We start from the raw sequence: 15237 nt of genomic DNA, 5'->3' as shown, positions 1-15237 counted from the left end.
CCCAGGCGCTGGTTGGGAGCCCTGCTGCCCCTGCACTGGGGGCTGGCCTTGCACGCTCCTTTCCTCCGGTCTCTTGTCTAGCCCGCTTCTTATGATCTCTGCACCTTTCCTGCTGCCCCCAGCGGGGCTGGCTTTGGAAGATCAATCCAGGCACTTACATGCACACGCACACACCAAGACAGGTCCAGCCATGGTAGGCTGTCCTCCCGCAGCAGCTTCCACAGTACTGACGCATCCTGCTACCGGCTCAGTTTATAGTGATATGGTGGCTTTGCGGAGACACGCAGTGCTGCTGTGATTTATGGTGCTGCTGCTGACCCGGGTCTCCGGTTAGCACGGGAGGCTACAACGCTCCTGCCTTGCACCCCTCAGGGCATGAGATCCACTCCTACCCAGCTACCGTAGCCAAGGGCTGATGTATAGTAAGTGTAATTTGTTGGTGGATTCCTGTGTTACTAGAGTTAAATTACCAGCCACCCCAGAACCCCTGAGACAGTTTCATCTCCTGCGGAAAAGCTATAAAGTTCTCAATGAATTTCAGGTGGCGTTCTGGAGCTATGTGTATTTACACAGTGTCTGAGACAGTAGCCGCATATATCGATTCAATGAAACGACAAATGTCTCCCTACAGCTTTATGACATTATTCCTCTTGCATAAAGTAATCATGAGGAGGGGGGGAACCCTAAATCTTACCTGCTAGATTAGATGAGCTACAGAAAATACTAGACGTGCAGCGCGAGTAATATGAATGGCAATAGCCAATCTGTTTGTTCTTTATTGTAATGGATGCACCTGTTTTCTAAATTATGTATTGATAACTTCTGAAGTGTGAATCTATGTCGTTTATGGAGCATTTTCCAACTGAAAAAGCTGGGAAAAACCATCCAGCCCTGATAGGATAATAATGAGGCCGTTTGGAGTTAATGGCTCACATCATTCCTGCCTAACCAGGCACTAACTTCCCTATTGCAACGTGCCAGGAGTCCTAGGAATCCAGTCCAAATTATTATTGACTTGCAGAGAAACCAATTAATATAATATCTATTAAATCTGGGGAAAAGCTAGAGTGTTTATTTCAAAGGTTAAATAAATGGGTATGAGGAAGCTAGTCAGAGCCAGATTTTCAACTTTCACTTCTAGTGTGCTTCCACATCAATGTATGCATGCAAATAGTGATTTCCCCTGTGTCTATAGCAATACCAATGTGCAAGTCAGGGACTGTACAAGTACCACTGAGTTAGTGAATGTTTCTTAGTCTGGTCCTGAAATTGAAAAATCACAAATATTTAGAAATACTTGGGAAATTTTTGACTTTACTGTAACTTTGGTCTTCTTGCTTGGTGGACAGCAGTTTTCTGTAATAGGGATGATGTGGTGTTTCTTCTCTCTCTTCCCCTCCACCATCACTATTATTTACTTTAAAAAAAAAAAAAAAAAAGCCTCCTCTAGCTTGATCTTGGATCCCTTCCAGACAGTGGTTATAGTAGATTGGAACAGGAGGGGGAGCTCTCACTGCAACAGTCAGGAGGGGGAAATTAGTGAGAAAGGGGGAGCTCTTTGCTTTTAGTTGTGCTCCATCTTTAAACTCTCCTTCTAGGCTGATTTCACCTCAGGAATGGATCATGGTAAGTCTCCAGGTCTTCTGCTTGGTTCCCTGTCTAGCGCCTTCCCCCTCCAAATATCTAGACTTTGGGAGCTCTCTTCCCAGCCTGAAAGACACTGGTATTTAAGCATCATTTAAAAACACAAAGGGGTTGTTGGTCCTTTGTAAATATCTAAGATATGTACACACCTCACTCCATTTCCCCCTTCCCCCAGCAGCTCTTGGCAAGGATCAGGACTGCTCATCAGTGCAATCTTGGCTCCTCTAATCTCTTACAAACAGCCTGAGTGGCCTTGGCTTTCTGGAAGGGAGCCATGTGGGAGGGGAGTTGTGGAATGTTATATGCTGGGAAGATGGGTGTGTGTGCGGCAAAAAGAGTTCAACTGAGGTTGAGAGGAGAGGAAGCGAGAGCAGCACTAGCTTTTTCTTCTCTCAGGAAATGGTTGACTCCATGCAAAAACTGTCTTTCATATAGGAACTACCAGGTTAATCCTTGAAATATTTTGGTTTATGGGGCACCAGGAGTGTTTCTAATGGGTGTCTTGCATTGAGTGTACACCCAAGTAATTAAAGACAACTAATTCTATTGTTTTTAATACAAGCTGAGCTGTTTCAGATACAGAAAGATCTTGAGCTCTTTCCTTTTAAATCCTTTCGCAGTAAGTCTGTCCTGCCCTAATTCTCAGTTTTTCACTTCCCACAAAAAAAGCAATTGACTCAGAAACATGCTATTTTAATCTCAAGGCCCCAAGCCTACCAGTTATCCAGCTGCATCCCTGTTCCAAGGAGTTTACAGGATTGTGGCCTTAATGCTTCAGTTCTGCTCCCATCTAAGTCTACACTAAGGCAAACACACATTAACTTCAGTGGGAGAAGGATCAGGTCCCAAATTCATGGCCCCAGGTGCAGTCTGAGAGGTAAGAAATCAACTCGCAGCTGAGGCGGTACATGAAATCCCAGCAGAAAAAAAGGTGTCTGAGCAGTGATATATGGTTCCCACTTTGGCTGATCATAGGGTGGTTTTTCTTTTTAAACACTTTGAACTGTAAAATAGCTTTCTTTGATCTTAAAAACTGAAGCATTTTAATATCTCACGTGTCCTGCTTCTTCTCTCGCACGCCTCGTGACAGATGGATGCCAGAGACAAGCGGGTTCTGCGTTCCCTGCGGCTGGTGCTCTGCTCAGAGGTGCTGGTGGAGGGGCTCATCATTCACTACCTCTACCAGGAAGGCATTCTAACAGAAAACCACCTTCAAGAAATAAAGTCCCAAGCCACCAATCACAGAAAAACCATGATGCTTCTAGATATCCTTCCTACCAGAGGACCCAAGGCCTTTCGGACGTTCTTAGATTCCTTACAGGAGTTTCCATGGGTGAGAGACCAGTTGGAGAGAAAGCGTAAGGAAACTATGGCAGAGGATCTTGTAGGTAAGACCAAAAACTGTGGTTTTGACAGGTTTCAGAGCAACAGCCGTGTTAGTCTGTATTCGCAAAAAGAAAAGCCACAAGTACTCCTTTTCTTTTTGTGGTTTTGACGTTGGCTTTGATGTTAGTAACCAAAGAGCTGCACTTTCTTGACTGTGTTGATATCATCATTTGGGATGAGAGAGGCAGTGCCACGTAGACGTGATGCATGGTGCCCATGGTTGGCCACAGACCATATTTCTTGAGAGTCTGCTGAGTGAGAGGAAGTAATGCAGATCTTGTGAGATGAGCAGAGGCTAGGCTAGGTTCCTAGGTCCTGATAGGCAGCCCAGCAGAGGGGGAAAAAGATGAGCGTTGGTTCAGGAGGAACAGAATCTGGAGGGCCCAGGCAGGAAAGAATCAGAGGGTTAGAAGAGTCGTCTAGGCTAACCCCCTGCCAAGATGCAAGATTTGTTGTGTCTGAACCATCCAAGAGAGATGGCTCTCCAGCCTCCTTTTGAAAACCTCCAGTGAAGAAGTTTCCACAGCCTCCCAAGGAAGGAGACACTAGACCTCCTGGCCAAAAGAGGACTCTGCTGTAAGCTTAGGAATGGTGTTTACTAGCTGAAGAACAGGTCTATAAACCACCTCATCAGTCACAAGGGTTCAGTCCATAAAATATATGTTGTGTGCGTGTGTTTTTTTTTTTTTAATAGGGGTTTTATTCTGTTTTTTTGTTTTGTTTTAATGGATGGATATTTGTTAGCTTTTTTGTTGTTTACTACTTGATAAACTACCTACAGCATTACAAGTAGACTCCAACAGCCTCTATGGAAGCATAAAAATATGATAGTGACACAAGAACAGCTAAGAATGCAGCAGGTCCCAGTGAGATCAAATGTACATTAGTGTTTAGTTTTAGGAATGATGCAAACTTGATTTTGGGTTTGATTCTCATTTACACTAAGGCTGCTTTTCCCCCACTTTGACAGTGTAAGGAGGTGTAAATGTACGTTTATGTCAACTTTAAGTACCCTTTACGCTCCCAGAGCAGTGTAAAGTAGGCCTTGGTGTAAATGGGACTCATGCCCTCCATCTTAAATATCTAGGACCAGTCCCGCAAACCTCCTGTCCATTGCTCAATTACAGCAGGACAAGGAGCTGAGAGACGTTAAAATTGCACAAATTTGTATTCTAACCCTTAGTGTCTTGACACTTACCAGTATATTTCCAAAACCTTCTACTTCCAGTCTGAAATTTTCTAGGGTTCAGCTTTGCTTGAAAGTGATTAAAAAAAAAAGAAAAAGTATGTATGAAATTATTCAAATATTTTTAAGTACAAGGAGAGTGAATAAAATGCACTTCCCTCATCGTAAAAAGACACTGGCAACATTTTTTTAATAGCTGTAGTGCCAAAATGGTGTGAAGTTAGCAGGGAATTAGTCCTTACTTCCGAGCCTTTGAGCGTTTGGCTGGAAACTGGCCTTGATTTGACCATGTTACAATGCACTGAAAGAAAAATGTTCTGTGCAGGTAAGTTTTTTCACAAGATTTTTCTCTCTTCACTTGTGAAGGTGCATAGCTAAGGAAGGCTACACAGCAGGGGTGCTCCCAGCTGATTTAGCTACACAGTGATGGATATTTATTGAAGGTACTCAGTGAAACTCCTCATTCGCTGCACATCTTACGGGTGGAGTAATCAATGAGGCAAAGCAAAAAACGTTTTCCTCGTTTGTTGTGCACCTTCAGCATAGGCCTGATCCAAAGGCAATAGAAGTTGAGTACATTTTTCTACCTTGACACATTTCCTTTGTATTGTATAAGGCAGTGTTTCACAAAAGTGTGGCACTCACTGCCCTGGGAGGAGGTGAAGGGCTAACCTGGTGGGTGGGGAGAGCAGGGCTGTCCCTACGGGGGTGTGGGGCCCGGGACATAGGCACCAAGTTTCTATCTGCTGGGGGGTGCTCCCACCCCCGGCTCTGCCCAGGTCCTGCCCCTACCCCACCCCTGCCCTGCCTCTTCCCCACCCAGTTCCATCCTCTCCCCAGCACCAAGTCCAGATGCTACAAAACAGCTGATTGGCGGTAGGCACTGGGAGGGAGGGGGAGGCACCGATTGACGGGGCCAGCTGGTGAGCGGGAAGCTTAGGGGGGAGGGGAAGGTTGGTAGGGGGGCTCCTCCTCCCCCCTCCCTGCCCGCTGACTCCCGCCTCACCTCCCTGCCCGCCTCCTCATGAAGCGTGGGTACCCACAAAGCGGGGGGCTGGGGCAGTTGCCCCAATTTGCCGTGCCCTTGAAACGGCTCTGGGAGAGAGGGTGCAGAACAATGTAAATTTCCCCCATGGTGCCCTTCTAACATGGTGGGATTGAAGTAGGATGTGCAATTGGTTTCATTCTCTTGAAACTTTCCAAAGTTTGGAAATGAGCTAAGGTGGAAGCAGCACCATTCCTAAAAGTTACAAGATGCCACAAACGTGTATCTGAGTTTTGGGGGTGGGGAAGGGGCATGGAGAGGAAGGAATGATAATATATGGTGGAGGTTGAGAACCATTATGTGATTAAAGATTTTTGAATGATTCTTTGACTTACGCCGGTGAAAGTGCATTGGTTCAGTGGTGTTACCCCTGATTTACACCCATGTAAGTGAGATCAGAATCAGGTTTTGTATCATAATACATACATACCGGGAAGTAGATTTTTAGCATGAATGTGCAACTTTAAATTTTGGTATTTCTTGATTTTATTTTTTGAGTGCTAAATTGTGCAAATTGAACATTCTTATCATATTCCATCAAAAACACAGTCACTTTTTTTGCTGGACCTGTGTAGACAGCATTTTATGCTTTCTCTCTTACTGCAGAAATGGCTCAATAATGTTCACCATTTATTGAGAATAAAAAACATATATAATGGGTGGGCATGAGTTGTATGAGCTATAATCACAGTGTGTACCTGCGGTATTAAACAGTGTTGAAAAATGCCTCATTGCTCTGACCCATCATGGTAATATTTTTGCTTGTTGTAGATTAGTGGTATATACATTTGCTACTTATTTATCGTCTGAATAATCTTTACAGTTACATGCATTGGACCCTCAAGTATGTTCAGCAGCATCATACAGTTTGATATTAGAAGGACAGTTGCAGATTCATATTCTTTCTTGGATTGTGTTTTTCTTACAGTAAATAGTTTGTGACTAATGTATTTTATCTATGTACATTATGTTATTTGGTTTCAAGTGGTTGCCTCTGCTTGATATTCCTATTGCCAAGCTCTGTGTGTAATCTAGAAAAGGGCTCCAGACTAGATTAGTGTGCCTTTTATTTTTATTGTAGCAACACGGAATATGAAAACAAGATAGCAAGCAAATAGCCATACCTGATATCTGATTCTGTACTGCAGGAGTCCGAGAACAGAGCACCCATCGCGCCGTAAGCAGCGGATACCCTTAAAATAGGATGCTAACTGTGGTGACCTCTCCAGTGCTGCTTGTATGCCAACAAAGACAGTTTGGCATGAATAGCCTTGTTCTGTGTTTTTAAACAACAAACACTCATTTCTGTTCCATTTAAAAGTCTAGAAAGAGGGAAAAGCCCTATGTTTGCCAAATGGAAAAGAAGGAATTGTTAGAGGAGAGTATTTTCCAAGGTTATTAAATGAGTATCAAGAATCATGAAAAATAGAATTATCCTATTTAAATTATATGACACTATATACATTTAAATACTTTGTACTGTTTAGAATAATAAACTTTAAGCTCATCTAGAATGGACTTTTAAGGAGTTTAAACACAGTTCCTGCTAAAATGATTTCTGAAGTGGTTTGGCTGGCCAATGTGGAACCCTTGAAGTATAGTTTTTAAATGTGGGTTTGAACTAGTATGGAATTGTCCACAATGGTTGGACAAAGCACGTTAAAACTTGGAATGCTGGGACCCTACTTAAACTGACTGTGGAATGGTTAAAAATCCAGCATGGATGGGGGTCAAAGACTCATTTACTGTTTACAGATGTTTGGGTGATCAGGATGGATAGCGCTGCCACTGACTTGTGTGTCCATGGGTCCCAGTCCAACAAAGCATGTAAGCACATAACTAGTTCTTGCTGACTTAACGTTAAGCATGTGCTTAAGTGCTTTGTTGGATCAGCACCTATATTTCTCTGCCTTGGTTTCCCTGTCTGTAAAATGGGGATAATAAGATCTTACATTGGTGTGAGGTTTAGCTTGTTGGTATTTTTAAAGTACTTTGAGATGATCAGCTGAAAATTGCTTTAGACATGCCCCGTATACTATAGCTAATAAATGTTTCCTTAAATCTGTTATGAGAATTTTAAAGAAATTATGTTTTTATTTGCCAGCTTCCTAGTTCTTTCTGGCCTGAAACATGCAATCTCTTCCTGTTAGGTAGTAAAGACAAAAGGTATTAACAGAACAATTGAATATTTTCCTATGTGATTCGTAGTCATGGAGGAGATTAGTTTTGTGGCTAAGGCACTGGACTGGCACTTAGGAGATGGGGTTCCTACTCTAAGACTATGTCAGACATTCTGCATAGTCCTGATAAATCACATAATTCCTCTGTTAAACCTTCTGTAAAATGGAGATAACAGCACTTCCCTCCTCTCAGGCTGTTGGCTGATGTTTGGGAGCTGCACAGATCCTATGGGGGGAGACGGGGGAGGGACAAAGATAGATTTTGATGAGATGTAAAAAGTATTCGGGAGGGGCAATACCACCAGTAGCAAAATGCTCTGCAGATCTCTGCAATCTATGGTTGCCTGAAGTTCTTAATATATTTCTACTTCGGTGTTTTAGGTACAGCAATTCACATTGTTGGGCATTGCTTCGTTATACTAAAATCTTGATTGTTCTGATGAAATGACGTGTAATGTCTTATTTTCACTTTTTGAAATTTCTCTTGTAATAATTATGGAGTATAGAAAACAAGAAAGTACTTTAAAGTGACAGATTGATTCAGTTCAGTTAGGCCATGATTAAGGAGAACATTTAGGCATGTGTTCAACTTTACCCATGTAAATAGCTTCATTGCAGTCAATAAGGCTTCTTGTGCTTCAAGTTAAAGCACATGTTTAAGTGCTCTTTTGTGTCAAGGCCATAGTAGGTAAGATCCTGAGCCAACTCCTTTCAAAGTCAATAGAAAGACTCCCACTGACTTTTGTGGGAGCATCATCTGTGAATCATAGTTTGTTAATGACAATATGTTTGAGAGAATCTGTCTAAATGAAAAGAACCTGCAGTATACGTATTTAACGTTATTTACACTCTGATCATTTGAAATTCATTTTATGAACCAAATCCTTTATTAATAGGAGAAATGCTTACCCATGGAAGTAATCCCACTCAAGTCAGGATTTACCTGGATTTTGTTGGCTCAAGCCACATAGCCCCAAACTGTGCAGAGCTTGTTGGCATATAATAATTTGTTCCTTGAAGGCAGGTTGAATTTCATAGCTGATCAAGATTTGTTGTTGATCATATTTAAGACTGCTAAATTCAGTGTACTAGTCTCCCCCCATCCAAAGAAGCAAAAGAGTGAACATTGTTAAATATCTTGCTAAGCAGAACTCTGAATTATTCAACATTTTGTTTCACTAAATCAACCTCATTCTATCTCTGACTCAGTTAGGAAATGCATTCTGGTGGTTTCATGGTCATAAAAGAGTGCTGCTTCAATTACTGAGAAGTTGTTTTATTATTTTTCCCCTTTCCAAGTAAAAAAATTTTTACAGGAATTTTAGAAGAACAACTACTATTATAAGATTTGTAGTGAGGTTTTCTAAAAGCTCTATAAGTGTACTCTAGTGGACTGAGTAGCTGTGGAATAGAAGCCAGGAGTCTGAGTTTTAAACAAGACTCTGCCACTGACTCATCGTGTAGCATTAGGCAAATCACTCTGAGCCAAATTATGTAGTGATGAACAACTCCTATAACTCACTGTGATTAGTAGTGGAGTACCTACACAGAGTATAGCTGTAGGTCATTACAGAATTTGGCCCTATATGTCTGTTTGGTCATTTGTAAATAAATACAAAAAAATTTGCAACACCTCTGAGTTTTAATAACATAAGGGAGTCAGTTAACTGACAATTCTGCTTGGAAATATTTTACCTACTGTTGTTACTAGAAACACTAAAAGGCCCCAGTCCTACGACTACATAAGAAAGGGGGGTATCCCCACTGCATGCTTGAGTTTACGTATGTGCGTGCCTGTAGGTACGGGATTGGGGGGTCTAAGATTGCTAGACCTGAAAGACATGAGAAGAACAATATATTTTTCTCTCCCCGTCCCATCCCGTTTGTTTACTTTGGGCATTTGACAGCCCTTTGTGAATAGTTTTCCTCTGTAGGTTTTTTTGTTTTTTGCTTTTTGGTTTTGTGTGGATATATCATATGGCAACAAACTTTTTTTTTTCGCCCCCCAAACGGGAAGGTATGATTGTAAAGCCAAAAAATCAGCAGAGAGATTCAGAGTCATGTAGTTCGGTTGCTAAGTTAAGTTGCTGATGTCATTTCTTGTTTGTAAAGTAGCTAGGGTGAAACAGTTCACCCCTGGGTGGAGCACTAGCTCAGGGCTCATACATCATTTAAACACGCAAGGGGTGAAGTCCGGGGTGCTGGAACAATTTTTATAGTGGGGGTGCTAAGAGCCATTGAACCAAACTGTAAACCATATATATGATGGAAACCACTTTAAGCACCCCCTAGTTCCAGCACCTATGGGTGAATATCACCCTTTGAACAGAAAACCCACTATTGTGCTCAGTATTAAGGACAATCTAGTAGGGCTATTTTGTAAGAAAAAGGCTTTTTTTTTCTACTGTGGACAATGTTATGGCTTTGTCAAAAGTGTAAATCTTCTATATAATGTTTATGATTCCTATGAAAGGCTACAGCTGTTGGCAACAAAATGTAATTCTTTCTAGGAACAGCAATCCGTTACCCAACATGTGTTTATACAGAATGGAAAATGCATGTTAGGGAGGGGATTTGTTTGTTTGATAGAATGTTTTTGTATTCTGGTCTCTGTTCAGGAATGTCTTCTCTTTATTACATTTTTCTCTATATTTTAGATGTTTGTGTAAAAATTTATTTCTAAAACCTCTTTTAACCCACTTCTCTTCAGTTTGTTTTTTGTTTGTTTGTTCCTGGAAGAACCTGGCATATCAAAACAGATAGAAGTCTGAGGCTGAAGTTGGACTTGTGAAACAGCGATTGCTAACCTGCTATATTGGCTTATGTTACTGAATTTTGGAGATGGAGTCAGATTGTGTTTCTTCCCACTAATAAAGGAGGTATTTTTCTAATGCATGGTCTGTTTGCTGAAGTGTATGATCAGCAAATTGTGTTTGGGTCTTGGAAATTTGGATGTATATTTTTTTCTTTTGAGTTGCAGTTTTGCCTTGTGTGGGATGTGTGTCCTTGTATGTATTTTAGAGTTTTGGATAAAGCCTATACATTTCAGAAAACAAATTTGTTGCTGGTAAAGATCTTCCCCAGCTCTAAAGTTTGTTCTCCACATCAAAACTGTGCGTGGGTCACACAGTTTGGGAGAATTCCAATTCAGGACCAGTCACATTTGGGCTTTGTCAGGTTTACCTTCTCTCCTTACTTTTTGTGGGATGTTGCTGCTGCTAAGTACTTCTCACCCTGTTCCTGCCCTGCCTTGGCCCACCCATGGGGTAGTCAATGTATACCTTCAAGTCAATGGCACTGCTATGGGTACTCGCATGGCCCCACAGTGTGCTAACATTTTTATGGCTGACTTAGAACAACGCTTCCTCAGCTCTCGTCCCCTAATGCCCCTACTCTACTTGCGCTATGCTAATGACATCTTCATCATCTGGACCCATGGAAAAGAAGCCCTTGAGGAATCCCACCATAATTTTAACAATTTCCATCCCACCATCAACCTCAGCCTGGACCAGACCACACAAGAGATCCACTTCCTGGACACTACAGTGCTAATAAGCGATGTCACATAAACACCACCCTATACCCGAAACCTACTGACTGCGATACTTACCCACATGTCTCCAGCTCTCATCCAGACCACACCATACGATCCATTGTCTACAGCCAAGCTCTAAGATACAATCGCATTTGCTCCAACCCCTCAGACAGAGACAAACACTGACAAGATCTTGATCAAGCGTTCTTACAACTACAGTACCCACCTGCTGAAGTGAAGAAACAGATTGACAGAGCCAGAAGAGTACCCAGAAGTCACTTACTACAGGACAGGCCCAACAAAGAAAATAACAGAACGCCACTAGCCATCACCTTCAGCCCCCAACTAAAACCTCTCCAGCACATCAAAGATCTACAACCTATCCTGAAGGACAATCCCTCACTCTCAGATCTTGGAAGACAGGCTAGTCCTTGCTTCCCCCCAACCTGAAGCAAATACTCACCAGAACCACACAACAAAAACACTAACCCAGGAACCTATCCTTGCAACAAAGCCCATTGCCAACTCTGTCCACATATCTATTCAAGGGACACTATCATAGGACCTAATCACATCAGCCACACTATCAGAGGCTCATTCACCTGCACATCTACCAACATGATATATGCCATTATGTGCCAGCAATACCCCTCTGCCATGTACATTGGTCTCTATGCAAAAGAATAAATGGACACAAATCAGACGTCAAGAATTATAACATTCAAAAACCAGTCAGAAAAACACTTCAACCTCCTTGGTCACTCAATTACAGACCTAAAAGTCACAATTATTCAACAAAAAAACTTCAAAAACAGACTCCAGTGAGAGACTGCTGAATTGGAATTAATCTGCAAACTGGACACCGTTAAATTAGGCTTGAATAAAGATGGGGAGTGGATCATAGAATGCTAGAATATCAGGGTTGGAAGGGACCTCAGGAGGTCATCTAGTCCAACCCTTTGCTCAAAGCAGGAGCAATCCCCAACTAAATCATCCCAGCCAGGGCTTTGTCAAGACTAACCTTAAAAACCTCAAAGGAAGGAGATTCCACCACCTTCCTAGGTAACGCATTCCAGTGCTTCACCACCCTCCTAATGAAAAAGTTTTTCCTAATATCCAATATAAACCTCCCCCATTGCAACTTGAGACCATTACTCCTTGTTCTGTCATCTGCTACCACTGAGAACAGCCTAGATCCATCCTTTTTGGAACCCCCTTTCAGGTAGTGGAAAGCAGCTATCAAATCCTCCCTCCCCCCCATTCTTCTCTTCCGCAGACTAAACAATCCCAGTTCCCTCAGCCTCTCCTCATAAGTCATGTGTTCCAGTCCCCTAATCATTTTTGTTGCCCTCCGCCAGACGCTTTCCAATTTTTCCACATCCTTCTTGTAGTGTGGGGCGCAAAACTGGACACAGTACTCCAGATGAGGCCTCACCAATGTCAAATAGAGGGAAAAGATCACGTCCCTCGATCTGCTGGCAGTGCCCCTACTTATACAGCCCAAAATGCCATTAGCCTTCTGGGCAACAAGGGCACGCTGTTGATTCATAAGAAAGTCATAAGATGAGTCAATTCACTAACTAAAAACTATTTCCCCATGCTAATTTTCCCCCTACTGTTACACCTTCTTGTCAACTGTTTGAAATGGGCCATCCTGATTATCACTACAAAAGTTTTTTTTTTCCTCCTGCTGATAATAGCTCACCTTAATCGATTGCTCTCGTTAAGAGTTGGTATGGCAACCCCCATTTTTTCATGTTCTGTGTGTGTGTATACCTACTGTATTTTCCACTGCATGCATCTGATGAATTGTGCTTTAGCCCACAAAAGCTTATGCTTAGATAAATTTGTTAGTCTCTCAGGTGCCACGAGTACTCCTCGTTCTTTCAGGAAACAAGGTTGGTCTTCTCCTCAATGCCTATCTTGAGATCACAAAGGGTAACAGCAGGTGGTTTCCTTCTCTCACTGACAGGCATTAAAGTGGTGGGGACAGTAGGGTGTGTATTCTCTCTCTCCTGTTTCTCCCCCACCTCTCCTCTTAATTGCATGGTCAGGTGGCAACAGGGTTCATTCCTTCTCTCTGTCGTCTCCCTATAAGTGCTGGAACTAGGAGTGTGGGGGCTGCTGCCGCACCTCCTGACTTGAAATGGATTCCATTGTATACAGGGTTTACAGTTTGGTTCAATAGCTCTCAGCAACTCCGCTATAAAAATTGTTCCAGCACCCCTGCTTCCCCCCACATGTTTGGAGGAAGGAGGTGGGCTTTGGCCTCACTGGGTTGATCTTTGTCAGATCAAGAGCATTCTGTTTAGCGCTACATTGTATGCCTGAGGGCTGTAGGAAATGATCCTCTCTCTCTGTTGAGAGGATCAAGTGTACTCTTTTAAGAGCACTTCCCTACCTCTTCTCCACATCCCAAACCCGCCTGAAAGCTAGATATGACATTCAGGGCTTTGACTTTGGTTCCAACTGCAATGAGATATGTGAAATCTGACATTACGATCTGTACATGCACTCAATAAACATTTATCGTGATATGGACAAGTGACTTTCTTAGGGCTGCAGGGTGTTCCATTTGAATCATGTTTCAATTTAGTGTGTGTGAGTACAAACTTACGATCTTTTTGTAGCTAAAGGAAGTTTGTTTTGTAGCTTTTGTTTTATGTAGTTTCAATAAGCAGCTGTGTTTACATTTCTGTCTCCCTTTGAAAAGCCTAGAGCATTGACAGCACCAATAAGAGCTTAAAGAATGTACTGTGCTGTCTTAAACTATTTCCTCTAGTTAAGTGACCGGAAAGATGTAACCATACTTGGTCAACTCCAGAGAAACAGATAAAAATATTAGTTGGGGGGGAGGGGAAGAATGATGGATTATTTGTAATAAAGTAAATTTAGTGATGAAGGGTCCATTTTGACTCCCCTGAAGGCCTTTTATGTATCCACAGAATAGGTGCAGCCTGGGCAACAACAATGCAAGCTTCCTCACACTGTCCTATCATCATCCCTTCACGCTGTCTTGGAGGGTTCCCTCCCAGGATGAGAGGGAGGATACTTACAGTGTGCCATTGTAGTCAATGGGAGTTGGATGAGGACCTAATGCTTTAATCCAGAGTTTAGCTGGTGTTGAAAACAGGAAACTTTTTGGGCTAATGGATGTAGTAGCCTTGCCCATAAGCACAAGCTGTCTTGGTACCATGTTTCTTCCTCCCAAAACATACTATGCATATTTATATGGTGGCAGTGATCTTACAAAAAAAAAAAATTAAAAGCTTGCTTCTGTTAAATTTAAGAAACAAAACTCTCCACTTAAACTATTGTACAGTGCTTCTCTCCCCCCATCAGATGTATCCATTTCTAAATAGCTTGCAGATTGTATTACCTATAATTTTCCATCAGACTGTGTTTTCATAATACTGTCTTGGGTCCTTTTTCCTTCTTAGGTTTCACCAAAGCTGTTGGGCATAAGATGATAAACTCATGCCAGAATCTTGTTTTATTTTAAACAAACATAGGCCTATGTGATCCTGGGGATCCATTGTTAACTTGCTGCCAGTGTCTCATTGTTGCTCTTGTCTTTAATTGGATATGGAAAATGAGCCATTGAAAATTATTTGGATAGATGGCAATAATTACATTTAAAAAAAAAAAAAAAGATTAAACTCTCTCTTTAACCACCTGCTCTTAGAGACTGATTAAGGTAGCAAATGAGCCTGAAAAGGCTGGAAAAAGTTACTTGGTCTTATGCATACATACTGCCACATCCTTGATACTAATATCTACGCACACAGGGGTCAGAGTGACCCAGAGAAGTCCTTGCTCATGATTTTCTGGAATTTATTTCATAGAATTTTTCATCCCCAGTATTGAATATTTTCCTTCGTAATGGCCAGCTGTTGTTTCCACCTCCTTCTGAATTGCATGGGGTACCATCTGATGATGATTTTCATCTTTGTTTGTATTCCCACTGCTGAGAAAGAGGCAACAGGTCTTCTAAGTAATGAAGAAATTCAGTTTGAAAAATACGAAATGTTGTGAATGCTGTTCCGTTTGTTTTAAAAGCAAGCGTATTGTATGTGGGTGAAAATTCAGGGATGCTCTAAAGCTGACTGAAGCCAAGGAAAAAAACTGCCAACTACTTCAACAGGCATTGAGTCCAAGCTCCTATGGCAACTGAAAATTGTGCCATGTATCCTGGGGTGAAATCCTGGCTCCATTGAAGTAAATGGCCAAGCTCCCATTGACTTCAGTAGGGCCAGGATTT

At 42.0% G+C, this 15237-nt stretch overlaps 1 protein-coding gene across 4 annotated transcripts in view; it reads left to right on the top strand.

The window, feature by feature from the left end:
* The window catches only part of CRADD (CARD and death domain containing adaptor protein), a 100253-nt gene that overhangs the window by 6269 nt on the left and 78747 nt on the right, over positions 1-15237 (top strand). For 3 of the 4 annotated variants that reach the window (XM_048835584.2, XM_048835586.2, XM_048835583.2), the window contains exon 2: positions 2735-3032. In XM_048835584.2, coding sequence (XP_048691541.2) covers positions 2735-3032 — 298 coding nt within the window. Of the gene's footprint in view, positions 1-30; positions 423-2734; positions 3033-15237 lie in introns of those variants that run through there. The other variant, XM_048835585.2, reaches the window with a different exon arrangement.

This window comes from Caretta caretta, chromosome 1 (assembly GCF_965140235.1).
Source record: "Caretta caretta isolate rCarCar2 chromosome 1, rCarCar1.hap1, whole genome shotgun sequence".
NCBI lineage: Eukaryota > Metazoa > Chordata > Testudines > Cheloniidae > Caretta > Caretta caretta.
Note: the sequence above shows the minus strand (reverse complement) of the source record. Positions and strands in the feature narration are given on the sequence as shown.